Consider the following 22,974-nt stretch of genomic DNA (forward strand, 5'->3'; position numbering starts at 1 on the left):
GCATGGTGCAACATAGTGAACTTGTTCCATATACAGGTTCCCATGCATCCGATCCTTCCCACAGGATGGATTGGCTAGAGATCATGAGTTGGTATCCTATCAATGGAGTATTATTCTTAGTCAGGAGCATAGTACAAGAGGGGCCCTTAGGGATGAGGGATACTACATGCTCTAGTTGGCAGCAAGATGTAGGTCAACCGCTCATCAGCATTCCAGCACAGCATCAGAATAGTGGGATTGACCTTGGTCTATCCCAAGGGTTGGACTGGAGAGAGGTGATGAGTTAGTATTCTATTGGTGGAACAACATCTATGGTTAGAGACAGAGCACAGTCAGAGCCATGGGACATAGGCGATGGTTGGCCATGGTGGCATTGGTATCTAGATGGATCTATTGACGACAGATTGAGCCAGCGGCTTGTTTGGGATCCAGGTATCAAGGAACCCATTCATTTTGGTCTAGCACAGAGGCTTGATGTCACCTAGTGGTTTGTATGTGATCCTGGTATCAGTGTGCAAATGCCTCTATGGTGGATTGATATGGATTGCTTAATGGCAAGCAATCTTGGGGCAAGAGGACTTGTAATGTCCCCATTTTCAGTTTCCTCTATAGTACAACCAGGATGGATTTTCATGGTATGCGATAGCCAAGTCATATGAGTAGGACTATGTCATTAGGAGTTTCAAAGGGGTTTTGATGAGTTTTATGGAATCTGATGGCATTCGCTTGGCATTTTCCATCATCCGCGTAGCTTGCCTTTTGTTCCATTTCATTCCAACAACTTTCGTAAAATAGAGTTATTATTGAGCATAACTTAATTAATCACGCTTAAGGTGGCATTCCGAGACGAATATTTGACAAAACACCTTAGTGTAATAGCTCGTTGGAACCGGAACGAGAAGGTCTACAGGATGGGATGTTGAGAAGTGACTTCTAGTGACCAGAGAGAGTATGGTGGGCGATTTACCATTTTCCAAGATTAAAAATAACTTTAATTAGTCATTTAATTAAACGAGGAAAAGATTAATTAACAGAAAAAGCCAAAAGTTACTTAAATAAATTAAAAAGTCACTTAAGATGAAATTGTTGAAGAATGTAACTAGTGTCAGTCTTCATAAGTTTATGAGTCATGATGTAATGTATTTGTCAAAAGAAAGAAAACGAAATTTTATTATAAAAGAAATTGACTTATTAAAGCATGGGCTTCATGCTTGGGTCAATAATTAATAGGTCAAAGCCTCCATTGCAAGCTTCTAGGGTATGTGTCAAGTGTCCTTGTCCTTGTCATAATGCAATAGACCCTTCTTGGGCTTCTTGAGTCAAGAAGGAAAAATATTTTTATGTATATTAGGTCTTCTAGGTCTCCTCCACCAAGTCGGCCTCAACCTAGACAAGTCAGCCTCATCAAGGGAATTCGACCCCTCACAGATTCACTATATATTGGCAGTTATTCGACCTCATTTGTAGAATCAACTCAATAAGTTTGATCTACAGTGGTTGGAATAGTAAAAAGGGTGCTAAATTCAAGGAAGAGAAACAAAACACTAGCAAAGGAGAAGCAAGTCTTTGTCAAGCAAAAGAAGTTGAATTTTATCTCTCTTTGTCTCACACATGCGAAGTTGTTGGGTTGCTGGAAGCGCTGAAATTGCAATACTGAAGTTAGGCCGAAATTCTAAAGTAGCTGGGCTGAAATTGTAACTTTGATGCAATATTGATGCAGTATTGTTGTTGGTGATCTTTGGAGTCTGGAAGAACAGTTTGAGGGTTGACTTTGTGGAATAAGAAGTATCTTATGTCAGGTCTAAGGTCTTGGTCTAACTCAATTTGATTAGTGGAAGAGTTTGACTGGGTTTTCTCCTAGAGAGGGGTTTTTAGACCTGGTTTGAGTGCCTACATTTGGTGTCATCGGTCTTCATGTTTTGATTTAATGATTGCTTGATATAACAAAGATAAAAGAAGAACATAAAGAGAAGATGATAAGACTACAAGAATATCACAAGTAATTATCAATATAATAGAATCTTTCTGCCTTTCTGATTTTCTAACATGGTTTCAAAGCTTAGGTGAAGAAGGAAGAAAAAGGCAGCTTGAATATATACTGAAAAGGTCGAATGAAAGGATCTTATAAGAGGAAAGTCTACTATCTATATCAAGAAAAAGAAGACATGGCAATGAAGTTTGAAACAAGCTAGAAGGAGCCTCCAAATACAGGGCATGGAAGAAGAGGATAGATCTTATTCTCGCTAAGCATAAAGTTTTGGATCTTGTTCAAGGAAAAGTTAAGAAACCTACAGATGATGCAGGAAAAAAGAAATTCGGAAAACCAACATCTTGGCCATGAATCTAATAGTAGATGGAGTGAAAGACAATCTAATCCCATACATATCCAATATAGATTTCGCTCAAGAAATGTATGAAGCCCTCTCCAAGTTATTTACCATCAAGAACATTAGTCAAATAGCTAGTCTCAAGAATGAACTAAAAACAATAAAGATGATACGGTTTCATCATATTTTGTAAGGATCTCTAGAATAAGAGATGAACTCCAAGATATAGATGAATTTGTACCAAAGAAAAAACTCATGATTGTTACACTACTAGGTCTACCACAATCTTGGAGCTCTTTTGCATCATGAACTAGCAGTTGGAAAGATACTCCAACCTTTGAACAAATGTGGAACGCGTGCAGTCAAGAAGAACCCTGCATCTCATTAGTAAGTGACAAGGAGGAGGATGAAGAAAACAACACTTCTAATGCCTACTTTGCTCATCACAAGAAGAAAGAGAACATGTAATTTTTTGTCAATGAAGCTCCACCTAAGAAGAACAAGATTGAAGAATCTGGAGTCTAAGACTTATACTATTAAGTCTTCTCTCACATATCATTCTGAGTCTACCATTTTAAGTTTTGTAACATTTTTCTTTATGTTTTGATTTCTAGAGTTTGTAGATCTAATATATCTTGTTAGAACTTTTGGATTGTTTTTGAAAAGTTGTAGGTATCCCTCAAAAGGATTAGATTAAGAGGGAGCCTTCACCATTTTAACAAAAGATAAGTATATTGTTGTTAACTTGTTTGTTTTCATCGTTCGTGTTTGGTTTCCTCCTCATATCAAGATTCATTTGTATTGTATATTCATAACCTTTTCCTTATATTTTCCTTGGTTAAGAAAGCTTGTAGAAAACACAAAGGTCGTGGAGGAGACCTCAAAGGAAAGACTTGAACCATGAAAGAAGTTTTGTTGCAAAGGAAGCCCTTTGAGTGATGTCCTACAAGGTTTGTTAAAGAACAATTCAAGGTATGTCTTAAATTACAAGTTTTGTTACAAAGTTCTCTCCATACAAAAGGTATAGACATTCTCTTTTGAAATTTGCTTTACATTATTGACATCGTTATGTCTAGGGTTTTGAATCTTAAGGATTCTTGTTAGGGTGATTAATCATTAGATTGAATCTACCCTCATTATACTGTCTCTTGTCATTTGATCATTCTTGTGAAACCCTAACCCTTAGGGTTCACTGTAAACCCTAGCCTCTTGTTGCTAAGGGTATGTCAATGTTAATAATGAAACCCTAGTCTACTTGGGGGTTATTGATAAAGTCTAGAAATCCTATTCTTTTGAAGTTTAGGATTTTGATAATGTTATGGTAAAAACCCTAGTCCTTAAGGGTTTGCTAGGTTATATAATGAAACCTTGGATTTTTAGGGTTTGGTGAATTAGGGGTTATGAACAAAACCCTTGCAATAGTTATAGTAAGATCCTAGGAAAGAAATCTTAGGTGTATATTCTTTTGTATAATTGAAACCCTAGTCTGGTCAAATTGTTGTATATCTAAGTTTGATATATTGATGTTTAGGGTTTACCTAATAAATATTGATATGAGATGCTAGTGCATGATAATGAAACCCTAGATATGTATATGCTAGTATGTTATATCAATTATTGGTGATTTAGTTTTATTAATGAAATCTAGGGTATATAACAAAACCCTAGTAGAATCTGGTATGAATTCTAGAAAGTAATATTGAAGCCCTAGATGTATAGTGCTATGATGGGATTGATATTTTGATTGAGTTGCTTTAAGTCTCAATGATGAAGTCTAGGGTTTGTGACAAAACCCTAGCAAGTTGTTGAAGTCTAGTATATGAAAGATGTAATCATTGTTGATTATGATCCTGACTAGGTTTAGGTATTTGATGTCAAAACCTTGAATGTTTTGATGCTTCCATTGTAATGACATGATTTTGATGCTTTTGTATTTGTTTTTGGTTGTACTACTTGTTAAACTTTTGCAGGTACATAATCTTCAAGATGTTGAAGATGTTAATAATTAAAGATGATAATAATGATGAGCATGATGAAGGAAGTTACAAGAATAATGATGATCAAGATGACCTTTGATGCCATGAGAAAGAAATAAAGCCTTGAAAGATTGTAGTCTCTCCAATGTTATAAAAGAAAGAAGTTATTGAGTTGAGAGGGAGATTGATAGAAGAAAGAGTATATCTCCTCAGTTAAGAGGGAGGACATATTATGACAGTCATAGTAAATACCTTGAAGAAAGAATGAAACCAAAGAATGAATGAAAGTAATACAATTGGATTTGCAAACAAAAGACTTGAGAAGTACTGAGGTTGTATTTGGTGCTACTGAAGAAGTGAAAGAAGAAGAAAGCTTCCGACAAGTTGTAATTGGATAACTTGACGATCATATAAGTAGCATTAGGATGATTGAGGACCCCAGAGGTTTGTGTTTACTTGTATATATATTTGAAATTTTATTATTGATTGGGGTTGTGATTGTACAGGATCTCTCCATAAAAAGGTTGAACGTTTGAAGCATGCTTAGAGTGGTGGATATATATATCTGATAAAGAGATATGAAGCATCTTGTGGCAACAAGATGCTTGGGAGGACGATTGTTAGTTTTTGTAGCATCGAAGGTGTTCTAGTCTCGAAACTTTGTGGAGAGGCTAAAACACAGGCATTCTCCATAACCCATAAATCATTTCTGGAAATTCCACCTAGAAGTGTCTCAATTAGATTAGTATCCTATTTTTTAAATATTTCCCGAGTCTCAACTTAGGGAAAGGGGTTAATTAATCAATACTAATTGAGAAAGGTGTGAATCATCTAGAAACTCACATGGATCGATTCAGAGATGATCTCAGCCATCGATTATGTTTTAATCTTGGTTGTTGGAGTCCCAACTGGAGATTATATGAGGAGGTTGATGGGTAGATGGAGGATATACCAGTGTAGATACTTAATTGCCCAGGCAGTTTAATTTTCCCAGCAGCAGAGATCCAACAGTGATTCAGCAGTGCAGATTTAGCCAAAGGGTGAGTAGCAAATGGCAGAGGAGGTCAGTAGCATCAAGAGGATAGTTTCCCAGTTTTGGAGAGTACCTTGTAGAGAAGCAGCAACAGTCACAGAAGATTTGCGCAAAGGCCTGCGCAAGCATTCGTGGAGGTAGTTTGTATAGCAGAGACAAGGGGTCGTTTCAGTCTCCGGAGAAAGGAGATATTTTCCAGTGGCCGAGAGAGACACCTCCAGTTGAGCTGCAACCAGTCAGAGCCAATTCAAAGCTTGCACTGGCTAGTACGTTTTGTGGCCTGTGTAGAAGCTGGAGGAGCAGCAGTTTGAGCTGTCAGATTGAGTCAGGATTGCCTGTGGGGTGAGGAAAATTCCTCACTAAATTTTTGCCTATATTTCTCTCAGATTGGATTGCCAGTAGAGTATCCAAATTATTGTACTCAGAATATTGTTGCTACATAATAAAATAAACCCTCACACTGCTGCACTTATTTTCCCGTATTGGTTTTTTTCCAAGGACTTTTGTCCAAAATGACGGTGCCAATTTCTATGTGCATTTCTCAGTTCTTAATTTTGCTTCCACAGTATTTTATTTGGTGAAAATTGCAGTTGTGAGTTACTCGTTGTTTGTTGGGGAAAATAACCTGTTAATTAATTAACAGTTAGAAGAACAATTTCCAGTTGTTGCAATAGTTGAAATTTTCACATGGTATCGGAACCAAGTTGACAGACAAAAGGCTTTGAATCGAAGGAGGAAAATTTCGTTGTTTAGAGGAAGCAACAAAACAAAATTTTCTAGAGTTGTGTAGTGCGAATTGTTGGGCAAAGGCTCGATTTTTTCTGTTGCAGGTAGAAAAAAAATTGTGTTGTCCAAAAAAGCGATTCCAACAGGCAGAGGGAGCAGCAGCTCAGATTTCTACAGAGTGATTCTTAGTCTAGGCACAGAGGGTTTGCAACAGTTTGCAGTAGCAAATTCAACGCCAGAAGAGAAATGGCACACTGAAGTATACCCAGAATTCTCCAGTGCGGCCTTGGATTGATTTAATATTCAGGAGGCTTCAGAGTTGTCTTCCAGATAGGGGGACGAGTTTGCTTGCTTATCAGGCTCAGCTTCACATGGTGTCTGGCAATGTTGCACGAAGCACCCCCCCCCCCGGTTCCAAGCCCGGAAGCGCATCCCGTGCGGAAGCGCCTAGGAAGCTTCGCCAGAAGCGCGCTTCCGAAATTTTTTGTCGCTTCCTGGAATTTCGGAAGCGCCACTTCTAGGCCTCCGAAGCGCACTTCGTACAGCGCTTTGGGCCTCAGAAGCATGGCGCTTCAGAGGAGGAAGCGTACGCTTCCTGAAGAGACCGCACGCAAGGCAAAAATTCATTTTTTTATTTTTATTTTTTTTTTAATTTATGTTGACTTAGCATAAAGGGGGTGGGTTAGGGTGAGGTTAAGGTGAGGAATGAAGGGAATAAAGCCCCCATTCATTCCTCATTTTCTCACTTTGAGTTTATGAGAGTTGGAGAAGAGAAGAGAGAAGAGGAGAAGAGAAGAGAGGAAGGGAGAGGAGAAGAGAGGAGAGCTTGGAGGAGTGAAGGAGGAGGAGCTAGAAGAAGGAGGAGGAGCTTGGAGCAAGAGCTTGGAGGACTTCATCTACAAGAGCTAAAGAAGTAAGTTCAAACCCCAAACTCCCTTATTTTTTTGACATTTTTTTTGTATTTTTCTCCTCCCTCTCCTACTCTTTCCCATTGTTTCTACTTGCTCCTTTACTTGCAGGTTGTCCACCACCTATATCCATATTCCAAGATGGTGTTCTTCTGGCTTCTATGTATCATTCCGCTGTTGGTTTTAATGATGGCAAAGGGGAATAGGAATAGAAGGGAAGAAACACAAAAGAATAGTGGTCCCAATATGAGTGACCCAATGTATGATGAGGAGGAAGAGTTTGAAGAGGAAGGGGATGAACCTGAAGGGGACACTGAAACACAAGATGGGAAAGCTGCATTAACACCCTTGTGGAACTATGTGACCAAACTTGATGGGGGAAAGGGTGGTGGAACTTACAAATTTGTGTGCCCTCATGGTTGTCATGGAGGAAAACCATATTGTGGTTCATATACCTGTGTGAGGAGGCATCTTTGTGGGGTGCTGGACAGTGATGAAAAAAAGGGTCCTATGGGGGTACAAATTTGCCCAAACATTTCAACTGAAGAAAGAAGAAAATACATCCAAATAGAGGAGGTTGCACAACAAAAAAACAAGAAACAAAAAACTCATTCTGAATCAAGTGCAACCTCTAAATTTGGTAGCTGCTCATCTCCTCATGGTACTTCTGCAAGCTCTAGAGGTAGAAGAACAATAGGGGATTTCCTTAATGTTGCTGGGAGGGATGATGTGGATGGAAAAATAGTCCGTTTTCTTTGTGCTTGCGGTGTACCACTCAATGTGCTTCACTCTCCCTATTGGCATGAAATGGTAAAGGCCATCAATGAAGCCCCAAAAGGATACAAGGCCCCCAACTATGAGAAAGCTAGAACAATGTTATTAGAAAGAGAAAAAGCTAAGGTTCAAAGAGCTTTGACACGTTTTACAAATGAGTGGGTAGATTCTGGGGTATCCATTGTATCAAATTGTTGGACAAATATTAGAAACCAACATTTGATAAATGTTCTTGGTGTTTCTTCTAGTGGTGCAATATTTATTACATGTCATGACTCCTCCTCCATCACTGCATCTGCACAAAACATTGCAGATCTCCTATTGAAATCAATCAAAGATGTTGGTCCGAATAATGTGGTTCAAGTGATCACAGATAATGCAGCAAATTGTAAGGCAGCAAGAAAAATTATTGAGCATACTTATCCACACATCTTTTGGTCTGGGTGCTTGGTTCACACATTGAACCTTTTGATGCATGATATTGTGAAGCACAAAGAATGTGGATGGATTACTGAGCTTTACAGGAGAGGGAAGCAACTCATTAAATTCATCACAGGGCATACAAGGGTAAACTACTTCTATGGCACTTACTCCAAGTTGCAGTTGCTTAAAATTGCAAAGACAAGATTTGCTAGTTATTACCTCACCTTTAGGCGGCTAGTGAACGTGAGACAAGCTTTAACTAATCTGGCGTGTGTTGAATCATGGGATGAAATTAACACTGACATAGATGGTGCTAATGCAGTCAAGGACACTATTCGTGACAGTTACTTTTGGGCACAGGTTAAGTATGTTTTGCAATTCACCAAACCAATTTATTACATGATCAAGTTTGCAGATTCAGATCAACCAGTAATTGGGGAGGTGTATGAGCAAATGGATAGCATGTTGGGGCAGATTAAAGACATTGTTGAGCCTAGAGATACCACCTTGTACAATTATATTCATGCAGAGGTGGAAAACCGATGGGAAATGCTAAATGTTCCATTGCATGCATTAGCATATGTTTTGACACCTAAATACTATCATCCATCATGGCTTTCAACACCAGCACCTGGGGGGGAAGCAGGAGAAAACCACACCAAGATCAAGAGGTTCACAGAAAATATATGGTTGCATTGAGTAAATTAATCCCTGATGAGGAGGAGGCTGCATTGGTACGGAAACAGGTGAGCAACTATACGCTTAACACTGGTCCATTTGGGAGCATGCATGCAATTAAAGATCGAGAGACTTTTTCTTCTCTTGAGTGGTGGAACATGCATGGATGGGGTACTCCACTTCTACAGACTTTGGCATTGCGGGTGCTATCACAGGTGGTAAACACTTCTTTTGCAGAGAGGTGTTGGAGCTCTTATTCTTTCATCCACAGTGTTAAAAGGAACAGGTTGAGTTTAGACCGGGCAGAGAGCTTGGTTTATGTTCATTACAACTTGCGATTGTTGTCCCATTACTGTGAAGATGCAAAGTCTAATAAAGACTTGTTGATTTGGGACAAGAATCCAGAGGAGCCCAATTTGGAGGATGGAGTGTTGCGATTAGAGCAATTAGAGGATGCTCTTATCCAGGTATGTCCATTGTGGCATGAATTTTCCAATTTTTCCTTATAAAGCATTTCTCTAATTCATGTTTTTAGTTTTTTGGTTAACAAGTGTTTTTTTTTTTTGCATGAATTGTTTGAGCGATTCCAGGATGATGATGATCGTGTTGATATGCCACCCCCACCCCCATCTGGTCCCTTGGTTCCTAGGTTCCATGGTTCAACACCAATAGCAGGGGGTTCTTCTTCATCAGTTTCAGTGCCACAGCCACAACTTCCACAGGCACCATCTTCTTCATTGCCACCACGTGGAGGCCTGCCACCACGTGGAGGCCTGCCACCACGTGGAGGCCCGCCGCCACGTTCTCTTCGTGGTGGAAGGAGGAGAGATTAGTAGATATATTCACAATCTACTACTTTTGTCATAGATTACTCATTAGACTTGTAGGCTTGTGAATTTGAATTTTGAACCTTTTTTGTCTTGGCGGTGACCAAGTGACATATTTTGTAAACATTCTTATTTGAATTTTGGACATGACAAATGTTGACAGTTGCTCACTTGCTAGATCAATCATAATATGCTCTATGTTTTATGTTTTATAGTATGCTTAAATGTTTTATGTTTTATAATATGCTTAAAAATTTGATGTATGTTTGTAATAGCTAGAATATAGATGATTGTTGTACATACTAGTAACTACAATGGAATCATGGATGCCATATCTATCTTGATTTATGCAAAAATATGCATGTTTTCATGTCTTCTACAATTAATTTGGTATTTGGGATGTTTCTTTTGAGTATAAATACAAAAAAATATAAAATATATATATATATATATATAGCAGACGCTTCCGCAGACGCTTCGCTTACTAGATTTTTGGAAAATGACGCTTCCACGTCCCCGCTTCATCCCCGCTTCGTGTAACATTGTCTGGTATATAGACAGTGGAACGTTAGCTCACATGACAGGGGTTAGAGAATATTTCTCTAGCTACAATGAGGAGAAGATGGATTTCCAAATTACGATGGGAAACAAAACGAAGTGTACTCCAGTGGGGAGAGGTACCATCGATTTTCAAAGGAATTCAGGAGAAAGCACCAGTGCTACAGATGTACAACATGTATCAAGATTGGGTATGAACCTGATTTCACTATCCCAACTACAGGATAAGGGATATGATGTCCACTTTGTAGGGAAAAAAGTGTTTGTCAAATACCCAAGCTGGAAGAGGATGAGACAGATTGGAGTTCGAAGCAACAGGTTATACAGGTTGCAGCTCGATTCTCCAATGGCCTGGTAGGCAGTAACAGTAGCAACGAGAAGGAACTAAATGAGCTCTGGCATAAGAGAATGGAACATTTACATCATGGAGCACTCAAGATGCTCAGGGAGACAATAACAAGGGTTCAATAATTTGGCATAGAACAGGATGATGTGCATAGAGGGTGTGTGCTTGGGAAATATGCCAAGGCAGCATTCCCAAGAAGTACCAACAGAGAAGATGGCATGTTAGGGCTTATACACTCAGATAGTTGTGGCTCGATGTCCACTAGAGCTCTCAGTGGGGCCGAATATTTCATCACCTTTATTGATGACCATTCCAAGAAAACCTAGATCTACTTCTTGAAGACCAATAATGAGGTCTTCAATCATTTCAAGGAGTTTAAGGCTCTCATAGAGAATGCGACAGGGAAGAAGATCAAGGTGCTTTGCTCAGATAATGGTGGACAGTATATTAATAAAGACCTCACATATTTTTGTGTGAAGGAAAGCATCAGAAGAGAGTGGACAACTCCATACAATCCACGGTAGAATGGGGTAGCAGAGCGGAAAAACAAAACTATAGTTGAGGCAACGAAAGCAATGTTATATGACCAGGATTTGCCCAAGTTTTTATGGGCAGAGGCATGTAACACAACAGTGTATATTCAGAACAGGGCTCCTCATAGAATATTGGGGAAGAAAACGCCAGAAAGAGTCTTCACAGAGAAGAAGCCAGAAGTTAGTCACTTCAGAATCTTTGGCAACATTTCTTATTGCCATGTGTCAGATGAGAAGCGCACCAAATTATATCAGACTGCAGAGAAGGGGTTCCTCGTTGGAGATAGCGAAATCACGAAGGCATACAGGATCTACATTCCTAGCAATAGGAAGATTGTAGTGAGATGGGACGTGAAGTTCAAGGAGGACCAAGCTTTCAAGAGATCCCGTGAGATGCTTGCAGGTAATCAAAATCAGCTAGTTGAAGCTCCACTGCTCTAGCAGCAGGGGCAACCATAGGGGAAGCTAGTGGGACCACCAGTGGGACAATCGCAACGATCTAGTACAGTGACTAGTACTAGCATTTCCTCAAGTGCAGAGGACCCAACAAGATCACAGAAGACGGAGCAACAAAGGCGGGATGAAGAGGAGTTGGTTGAACCTCCCACCACTACTGGTCGTGTTGACCAATGGAGTGGCACCTGATGATTACATGAAGACTCCATGCCCAAAGATAATCTAGAGGACACTTGTACCATCAAATATCGTCAATCAACAGAGTTTTTTAACTCTACTTCTATCTTTTCATCATCTTTCTTGTATCCAAATTCCACACCCTATGGGGAATTGTAATAAGTGATAGTATTAATAATGAATTTTGAGTCTGTAACAGGCCTAGGATGTTGGGACTCGATCAGCAAACAAATACACCTTGGAGTGTTTTTTTTTATCTACTTAATTATCCCTTCTTTTTCAGAGACGGATAATTTTCTGGGCTTTTTCACTCACGTTTTACCCCAAAGTCGGGGTGACGGTTTGAAGGTTGAGCCCCTGACACATCTTAGTGTCTAGAGTCGATGTATATTACCATATTAGATCACACAAAAAATTTCGTGGAATTTGGTTAGGTCTAGGTAGTCATTTTTTAATTTTTTAGATTTCCCGCAGGTCAAAATTGTATTTAAATTGTAATAAGTGTAGTCTAGAGAAGTTGTATGGGGTATGAGTAATCAAAATTACACCTCTCACCCTTAACTTTCTACTATAACACACTTTGAGGGGTTAATAATGTGTTTTGGACCCTCAAAACCCACTTTTCCTAAGTTTAGTGAAAAATCTGGCAAGCCAAAAATTAAATAAATGGAGAAAAATAAATATCCACACACGCTAAATGTTGTGGAAATGAGATGGAAAATTATGGGGGAGTTAAAGTGAAGTCCCAAGGTGATGTGGACTCTTAAAATCAAGGAAAAGACATGTGCTCAAACAAAATCGAATTTCTAGCATTAAATGAAAAAGTTGCTTGGAAATTCGAATTTGTGAAGTTAATGCACATTTAAGAGGATTTTGGAGAATATTTGGTGGAGATTTTTGTGGGAAATTGTCCCCACATGGGTTACCACCCATATACACTTGTCATTCCACCATAAAATTCGAATTTGGCACATAAGGGAAGAAGAAAATGATGTTCACTTGCCAGAATTCGAATTTTACACTTGGCATTGGAGCTCCATTCAACAAATTCGAATTTCTCTTTGGGATTGTCACCTCATGCCACTTGTTTAATCACTTCTATATTGGGATTGGCTCCAATGCCATTTGTCATTGTCATTTTTCATTGGGATTTGCTCCCAACTCTCTATATAATAGAGTCATGGGCTCTCACATTGTACAAGATTGTTACTAACTATTGTGCTTGCGGAAGCGTCGCTGCCTTATACACTTTCAGAAATATCAATAAAGACTTTGGGGTTTCATTCATGAGGTGTTCCTCCTTTTCGAGTGTGATGAATTGTTGAGCATTGGTATAATTTCTTTTACTCATGCTTTGATCTAACTTGCTTCCATATACTCTTGTAGATTTGTTAATGTAGAACTATCTTGCATTGACATTTGATTTAGAAGTATGCTCTAGGTATAGAATGCTCTAGTTGGTTTTAAATAAATCTCTAGAGTTTCTTATCATTGTTTATTGCTAAATCTATATGAAACTAATTCTTGATTGAAGTTTTGTAGAGGGAACATCTTGTTGGGATTACAGAATCAAGCGTGAGGGGAAGTCTTTGGAGAGACCAACCCACTCTTGATACATTCTTAAAGGAGCTCTCATTTGTTCTTTGAACCTTCATAGTCTTATCTTACAAAGTGGTTTTGCAGAGATTTCGGCACATAACTTGTACACAAGCCGAGAACTTCTAAATTTAAATCTCTTTTAAAAAACATTGTACTTCATTTCTTTCATTTGCTATCTAAGAGCTTGAAGATGGCTAAGCAAAAACGAGAGTTTACTCTCACTCTTTAGCTTAGCCTTTTGTAAATTATAATTGTACATATACATTTTATCTTGCTGATTTTTCCATTAATACTTAACTTATTTTGCAGCCATTGTTTGGATTGTTTGCTAGCTCTTATGTGGCAGATTTTGAAGAGCAACTTCCCGCAACATCTAACAAGTGTTTGCAGGACCTTTGGCGAGTGTTGGGGGTTTGATTTCCAAGGATGTCGTGAGCCCTTTTGAGGCTTATTTTGGCCAAGTCAAGTTCACTAGAGGGCTGCCCATTTTCCTCTTTAAGACGTGGGCATTTGGAGGAAACTCACACCTTGTTTCCCTTGCATAAGTTTTGTGAGATCTTGTCACTACTTTCTCAAGAAAGGAGGTCTAGTGTCCAAGTTTCAAACAATTACTGTGAGGACTCTCCTTGAAGTATAGTTGAGAACTTTGAAGGGCCCTCTTCTCATTGTAATATTAATAAAAAAATCTAACTTGCTTGTGGGAGCTTGGGATTTCTCCCATGGTATCCTATCTCCCCATTTAGAGGGAGGCTTCTCTTGGGTGGATTGACATTTGCATGGTTTAAGCTTTCATACTTATTCACTTACATGCATGCTTTAACTGGGAATTAACACAACCTCACTATCACATTTCATTAAGTTAATGTTTGTAACAATTTCATTTGAGCTTTGCATTATCTATCTCATTGTTGCTTGAAGCTACAAGCTTACACTTTACTTTGGGCAATTCATCCTTTACATGCAAGCATTTTATATTGTTAACAAACTTTGATTCTTTTCCATTTACCTTCGTAAATTGTTTCATGAGCACTTGAATACATGCTTCAATTTTATGCTACATTGTTATCTTGAATATTGGAGCAATTTATTGTCATTGTCTATTTGAAACAAATTTTACTTTCAAGCAAATTACTTGTATCATTTTAATTCATTGATGAAACACATGCAACACTTGTAAGCTAATTTTATTCCTTCAGTTGAAGTTACAATTGCAACTTATGTTTAACGCTATTTCATTTTCAAGCATTGCAAATCAATCTTTTTGAAGCATTTGCATGTATCATTATTTTAATTTGGGAAATTAACACAATTTGCATTTCATCTAGGCATTTTAGTGTAGGAAGGTCCCAAGCCTCATCAAAATTTTACCTCCAACATAAGCTGGTTGAAATAGACATCTTAGGGATCCTCTATTGACTCCTCACTGTGAGATCCATATCATTGGGCGAGGGTGAGGTCTAAGAATTGAAGAGTTAAATTGTAATTTTGTTGTAGAACTAATTAATAAAATTAACCAAGAGCACTTTCCATTACATTTACTTTACTTGTCTCTTGATGGTTTGAGTTTTCATATGCAAAGTCTATTCCAAAAGCAAGTATTGTAATCATTTCAAACAAGTGTTTTCTTTTCATGTTTCAAGTCTAATTGCATATTGATGTCTTGGTTTAGCACTTCCTTTCTTTTACATTTCCAAGTTAATTACTAATTTTTGGGTTTTGGCAAGATATGTTTCACATGTTTTGATTTATAAAGTTGATTATCTCAAAAGTATTTTGTATCTTACATATCTTGTGCTAACAATTCTTATTTACATTTCAGGGTGACTTTGTTTTCTCTTTTGAGAGCATTGCATTTTACTTTGAGCAATGTATCTTTAAATTGTTTAGCAAATTCCTTATAAGGCACTGGTTTTATGGTTTTTAATCATATTAATGATTGGCATTGTTATTTCAAGTTGCTCACTTCATATTTGCTCATAAATCCTTAAAAGTAATCCATTTTCACTATAACACTCTCCTAGAAACTCACATCTTTTAACTTAACTTTTCATTAGGGACCACCCCCATTATAACTAACCTAGAAGATAGCTCAAACGGAGAGAGTTGGGATTAGTGTGACAACCCCTTCTCTAAGTTCCCAGCCACCAACCACACCTTGTGGGGTTGAAGGCTTTTCTCACTGACTTGTAGATAGGTGTAGGTGGCAGGGTCAACAAGTCGAACCAGCAAAGAAGTTTGTCAGACATCGAGAGATGCAGAGGAGTTCATTGGAGCTCTTAAGACAAACAAGAGCGAGCGCAGACAGCTTGACAGGCACCAAATTAGATCAGACTGCAGAGAAGGGGTTCCTCATTGGATATAGCGAAACCACAAAGGCATACATGATCTATATTCCTAGCAATAGGAAGATTGTAGTGAGACGGGACGTGAAGTTCAAGGAGGACCGAGCTTTCAAGAGATCCCGTGAGATGCTTGTAGGTAATCAAAATAAGCGAATTGAAGTTCCATTGCTCTAACAGTAGGGGCAACCACAGGGGAAGCTAGTGGGATTACTAGTGGGACAGTCGCAGGGATCTAGTACAGTGACTAGTACTAGCATTTCCTCAAGTGCAGAAGACCCAACAAGATCACAGCAGACGGAGCAACAAAGGCAGGATGAGGAGGAGTTGGTTGAACCTCCCACCACTAGTGGTCGAACCAGCAAAGAAGTTTGTCAGACATTGAAAGATGCAGAGGAGTTCATTGGAGCTCTTAAAACAAACAAGAGAGAGCATAGACAGCGTGACAGGTACCAAGCATTGGTGGCTCAGGTTGCAGAACCTTTCAACTTTCAGGAGGTCGCATAGCATCAAGTGTGGGTAGATGCCATCGTGGAGGAATACAACGCTATCATGACGAATGATGTTTGGGAGGTGGTGCCAAGGCATCAGGACAAGTCAGTTGTAGGTTCTCATTGGATCTACAAGATCAAGTATGTTGCAGACAATAGCGTGGATAAGTACAAGGCTAGATTTGTGGCAAAGGGTATGCACAGAAAGAAGGGATAGATTATGAGGAGACCTTCACTCCAATTGTCAAACACACTTCTATTCCGTCAGTTATATCTCTAGCAGCTCAAATGGGGTGGCAAATTCACTAGATGAACATCAAGACAGCATTCTTGAACAGGGTGATAGAGGAAGAGGTGTACATAGACCAGCCAGAGGGCTTCGAGACTCATGAGAGGTACACTCATTTGTGCAGACTGAAGAATGCTTTATACGGGCTCAAGCTGGCTCCCACGGCATGGTATGGTCAAATTGACAGCTACTTGCAGCAGATGGGATTCGTCAAGAGTGACGCAGATCTCAACCTTCACTATTTGATGATAGAGGGTAAGCCACTCATCCTAGTATTGTATGTGGATGATCTCTTCCTAACAGGGTCATCAGGGCTCATAAAGGACTACAAGAGGAACTTGGAAGCAGAGTTTTATATGAAGGATTTGGGGTTGATGCACTATTTCCTAGGATTGAAAGTGTGGCAAAAGGACGAGGAGATCTTCCTTGGGCAAGGAAGATATGCTACAAATATTCTGAAGAGATTCAAAATGTGAGATTGTAGACCCATGTCTATGCCCATGATTACCAACTAGAAGAAAATAGATGCATTAGATGACAGGGATGTTGACCCCACCTTGTATAGACAACTCGTCAGTTCTCTCATGTATCTGGTCAACACTAGGCCAAATATCTCCTTCGTAGCCAACACCCTCAATCAGTTTATGGTGGAACCGAAGAGGATACATTGGATAGCAGCAAGGCACATTTTGAGGTATATACGTGGCACAATCGAGTATGGGTTGAGATATACCCGAGGGGATGACATCAGATTATGTGGGTTCACAAATGCAGATTGGGCAAGCAGTTCAGTTTACAGGAAAAGTACCTCTGTGTACTGCTTCAGCGTTGGATCAAGGATGGTTTCTTGGTGTAGCAGGAAGTAGAAGTCAGTAGCACTGAGCTCTACAGAAGCAGAGTATATGGTAGCACAGCTATGTGCGAAGCTATATGGCTTCGGAAGTTGTTGGTAAGCTTGTTCAAACAGAGAATGGAGGCGACCAGTGTCTACTATGATAACCAGAGTTGCATCAATCTCTCTGAGAATCCAGTGTTTCATGACAAGTCGAAACACATAGATATTCGATGTCATTTCATCAGAGATTGTGTGCAGCGTGGAGCGGTCCAACTACAATATGTTCCCACAGATGAGCAGGTTGCAGATATACTCACGAAAGCTCTAGGAAGAGCTAAGTTCGTCTATTTCAGAGAACATATGGGTATGGTGGAGAACCTGTTTCAGTAGCAGGGACAGAATATTTTGGATGCTTCTCAATTGCAATAGTTGCAGTTGCAGTCGCAGCAGCAACAGTTGAGAGGGAGGTGCAGTGCAAATGCAGAGTTGGCATCAGTACAGCAGTGTCAACAGTGGCACAGATGCAACATCAGAGTTGCACAGTGGTTGATGGACAGTAGCAGGCATTCACAGTGACCAAACATTAGCAACATGACAGAGGATGATATAGAGACAGGGTGTTGTCGCAGTAGCGCAGCACTAGAACACCTTCCTCGCTAAGAGGGAGTGTTAGTTTTTGTCGCATCATAGGTGTTCTAGTCTTGAAACTTTGTGGAGGGACTAAAACATAAGAGTTCTCCATAACCCAGAAATCATTTCTGGAAATTCCACCTAGAAGTGTCTCAATTAGATTATTAGCCTATTTTTTAAATATTTCCGAAGTCTAAACTTAGGAAAAGGGGTTAATTAATCAGTATTAATTGAGAAAGGTGTGAATCATCTAGAAACTCACACGGATCGATCCAGAGATGATCTCAGCCATCGATTATGCTTTAATCTTGGTCGTTGGAGTCCCAACTGGAGATTTTAGGAGGAGGTCAATGGGTAGATTGAGAATACACCAATGAAGATACTTAGTTGCCCAGGCAGTTTGATTTTCCCAGCTGCAGAGATCCAGCAGTGATTCAACAGTGGAGATTTATCCAAAGGGTGAGTAACAGGTGCTAGAGGAGGTCAGTAGCATCTGAAGGATAGTTTTCCAGTTCTGGAGAGTACCTCGTAGAGAGGCAGCAACAGCCATAGAAGATTTGCGCAGAGGCCTGCACAAGCATTCGTGGAGGCAATTTGTATAGTAGAGATAGGGGGTCGTTTCAGTCTCTGGAGGCAAGAGAAAATTGCCAAAGGCCCGGAGAGACACTTCTAGTTGAGCTGCAACCAGTCAAAGCCAGTTAAGAGCCTGCACCAGCTAGTACATTTTGTGGTATGCACAGAGGCAGCGCAGAGGCCTACGTAGAGGTTGGAGCAGCGATAGTTTGAGTTGTTGGATTGAGCCGGGATTGCCTCTAGGGTGAGGAAAAATCCTCACTAGATTTTTTCCTGTATTTCTCTCATAATGGATTACCATTAGAGCACCCAAATTATTGTACTCAGAATATTGTTGTTGGATAATAAAATAAACCCTCACACTGTTGCACTGGTTTTCCCGCATTGGATTTTTCCGGGAACTTTTGTCCAAAATAACGGTGTCAGTTTTTATGTGTATTTCTCAGTTATTATTTTTGCTTCCACAGTATTTTATTTGGTGAAAATTGCAGTTGTGAATTATTCGTGTTTGTGTGGGCAAATAAATTATTAATTAATTTGCAGTTAGAAGAATAATTTCCAACTGTTGCAATAGTTGAAATTTCACAACATTTGGTCGGCCTATGTGTTGATGTCTAGATCCCGAAGTAGGGAGGGTGGCGTTGGTCATGGAACTCTGACCTTGGATTCGCACCTAGCTCCTTGGGTTGGTGATAGAGCTTAAAAGCCTGATGGTACCTAAAGTGGCTAAAGCTTGAGTACAACTCAAACCCACCCAATTAGAACACCTTGATCAAGTATCTAATCTATAGCACTGCCTGTGACTCTTCATAGAGTATATCATTTTGAGATCTTCCATGTACCTTTGTATATATGTAATATGAATACCTCCCTAGTTAAGACGGAGTGTTGAAGAATGTAACTAGTGTCGGTCTTCATAATTATATTTGAGTCATGATGTAATGTATTTGTCAAAAGACAGAAAAAAAGAAATTTTATTATAAAAGAAATTGACTTATTAAAGCATGAATGTCATGCTTGGGTCCATGAATAATAGGTCAAAGCCTCCATTGCAGGCTTCTAAGATTTGTGTCAAGAGTCCTTGTCCTTGTCATAATGCAATAGACCATTCTTGGGCTTCTTGAATCAAGAAAGAAAATCATTTTTTATGTAAATTAGGTCTTCTAGGCCTCCTCCACCAAGTTGGCGTCATCAAGAGAATTCGACCTCACAGATTCACTATATATTGGCAGCTATTCGACCTCATTTGTAGAATCAACTCAAGACGTTCGATCTGCAGTAGCCGGAAATAGTAAAAAGGGTGTGAAATTCAAGGAAGAGGAAGGCAAACCTAGTGAAGGAGAAGGAATTCTTTGTCAAGCAAAAGAAGTCGAATTTTCTCTCTTTGTCTCACACGTGCGAAGCTGTTGGGTTGCTAGAAGGGTCGAAATTGCAATACTAAAGCTGGGCCGAAATTCTGAAGTAGTTGGGCCAAAATTCTATCTTTGATGCAGTAATGATGCAGTATTGTTGCAGGTGATCTTTGGAGTCTAGAAGAACAGTTTGAGGGTTGATTTGGTGGAGTAAGAAGAGTCTTATGTCACTTCTAAGGTCTTGGTCTATCTCAATTTGATTTGTGGAAGAGTTTGATTGGGTTTCCCCCTAGAGAGGGGTTTTTAGCCTTCGCTGAGTGCCTACATCCGGTATCATTGGTCTTCATGTTTTGAATTGATGATTGCTTGATGAAACAAAGTTAAAAGAAGGACATAAAGAGAAGATAATAAGACTACAAGAATATCACAAGTAATTATCAATATAAGAGAATCTTTCTGCCTTTCTAATTTTCTAACAGAAGTCAAGGGAGAGCTTCTAGAATAATAATAAAATAATAAAATAAAATACTTCTAGAAGATTGGAGATCTATCTATTGGTCTTTTAAAAGGAAGAGGAGATAATTTGGGACATCTTGGTTTTCAGAATTTGTCTTTGGTGTGGATTGGACAGTTCTCTACTATAGTAGCCCTAGGACGAAAAACCCTCGGGTGATTCGGTGAGAGTGGGCGAGAACCCATCTTTCCCCTTGGTGAATTCACTCAGAATTCACAGGTGCAGTCAGCAAATCAATTTATTTTGGAGGCCAATTGCAGCATTATTGTAAATCTTTTGAGGCCATCAGCTCAGCCATTTCCAGTTTCTTGTATTAGCATATTTTATATTAATAAAATACAGTTGAGTTCCACTGCATGTGCATCTTGTTGATTTTCAGTTGCTGTTCATATTTTCTAGTTTTTGCCGTTAAATTTATGGTCCAATTGGTGTAAATTGTTTATGGAATTGACGGCTTAAATTTTTGAAGCAATATTCGTAAAATTTGCATCAGGATATTACAGATTACAAAATGCAATTCCCCCAGTCTTGCTATTTTGCTCTATATATAAAAGCTAATTGCATGTTCACGTTTTTTTCTATGTTAAAATATACCAAAGAATATTGCTTCTCTCTAATTGTAAATTTTGATGTTAAAAGAAAAGTTCATAGAAATTTTCAAGAGTCTTTTACACTTTTTTCTTAGTGAGGTAGTGTGTGCATTTATGTATTTTTAATAAGAATCATTTCTTCTGTTGAAAAAGGTTTTAGTAAGACCTCCATTGACCCTATGTGTAAGTCATTCAATATAGAATAAACTACAAGATAAAACATAACAAAGCAACCCACTTGGGCTAACAATGGTCATTCCAAATTTATCAGATTCCTCACTCTCTTATAGAAGATGATTGTCTACTTGTTTTGAGGATGAAATGCCTAAAGCAACCGTTTGAGGTTTCCATGTTACTGTAGTTATGCAATATTTACTACTAGTTAGCATGAAAGGAGAACCAGCCTTCGGAGACTAACCATGCACATACCTGACCTTCCAAAATACGCTTGACAGATATTGCACAACTGCTGCAAGACATACCCTAAGAAATGTGCAAAAACATAGGAAATACAGTGAGCGACATGATCTGTAAAGAGAATTTGTAACACTATCAGTTAAGAGAATTTTCCTACTGCTATTCAACCATCAAGGCAATATTGTTTTTAATATCACTTACAATTATTTAGACCAGTGCATTCTTTCTCACAATTCTGATAAATAAAAGGGTTATTGTCGTTTGGCTGGATATGTTGATCTTGATGTACATATTGATTTTTTTTAACATATAGAGCATTTTGAACAAAAAAGGGGAAAATATTGTCATTTGGACTCTTATTAGCAGTATCTCCCCAATGTCAATAGCTTAATGCTTTGCTTGTGAACCAAACTGTAAACAACTCTACCCAGCCAGTTCAGCCTAGCCTAGCAGAACTGGCTGGGAGGACTGTTACACAAATGCGTAGTATACATCATATAGCTTTTCTCACAAACGGACAACTTTGTCTACTTCCAAAACCACAACTATTTCAGTGTCAAAACTCAGATGAAAAACAATAATTACATCTTGAGAACTTTAAGTGATAGAAATAAACTTTCCAAATCCGAAGAGAGAAACCCCTTAAGAGAAAATAGGATCATGAAAAAACAATGTGCCAGCGGCTTAGAAACTCATTTGTAACAAAGCACCTTATGGATACTTTTACCAATTAAACATTATATCATTCTCCCATATACACTAACCAATAATTTGCAAAATAAAGCAAATTGAAAGGAGACTTCATTTCTATTTCATAAGAGTGATGTATACATCCTAAAAGATTATGCAAAGCTCTGTTCCAATTATGTTTAGCCTATCATTTGTTCATAGAATCTCCAGCCCTCCTGTCATTAGACTAAGGAATGTGCACCTCAAGTCCATCCAATGTTACATGCTTTTAGAGTCCAATTTCACCTAGAACTAAAGTTAATAATTATAGTTAAGTTGATTTCCAGATATCATATGTTCCCCTCTGCTCCTTTTTTCCTTGCCACCAATGTTTTTAAAACCGGAACCGGTGACCAGACCGGTCCACCTAATGAACCAGTTTACCGACCGGAACCGGTCTAACCAGGACTGGTTTGGTCTAAACAAACCGGTTTTAGAAAAATACATTAAATAATTAATTATTAATGAAAAAAACTATTTTTAAGATTTAAAACCATGATTCCAAGCCAATAGAGACAAAATATGCAAAGATTGCTCATTTATATACCATGTAAACGTGAATATATCAAAATTGCACCGAGTGCAATACATATCATTGACAAAATACATAAGCAATGAGGCTCTAAATGGCCTCTAGAGTGCAAAAACAAAGCCTACAGACTATGGGGCCAGTGGCCTACTACAAGACTCAAGTCTACATATATGATAATAGTGATCAACATTATCACTTGAAACTTCTCATGAGGCATCATGATCAAACTCAGTTGGTTGAGTCTCGACTCCCAAACTGTGCAGTCACAAACTTCTCTATTGGTTCAGCGACTTGAGTCTCAAACTTCTGAAGGTATTCTGCCCTAATATGCCCTATTATTTC

At 38.8% G+C, this 22,974-nt stretch overlaps 1 protein-coding gene across 4 annotated transcripts in view; it reads right to left on the reverse strand.

Annotated features, from left to right (window-relative positions):
* Window positions 1-22,974, reverse strand: part of PAA1 (P-type ATP-ase 1) — a 407,902-nt gene that overhangs the window by 342,023 nt on the left and 42,905 nt on the right. For 3 of the 4 annotated variants that reach the window (XR_016246430.1, XM_089373270.1, XM_089373271.1), the window contains exon 2: window positions 21,384-21,437. Coding sequence is in view for 3 of the 4 variants with exons in the window: in XM_089373270.1 (XP_089229396.1) it covers window positions 21,384-21,437 (54 nt within the window). In the remaining variant the exon portion in view is untranslated. Of the gene's footprint in view, window positions 1-21,372; window positions 21,438-22,974 lie in introns of those variants that run through there. The other variant, XM_089373272.1, reaches the window with a different exon arrangement.

This window comes from Pinus tabuliformis, chromosome 8 (assembly GCF_031772625.1).
Source record: "Pinus tabuliformis cultivar Carrire ecotype Pingquan chromosome 8, CPIR1, whole genome shotgun sequence".
Lineage (NCBI taxonomy): Eukaryota > Viridiplantae > Streptophyta > Pinopsida > Pinales > Pinaceae > Pinus > Pinus tabuliformis.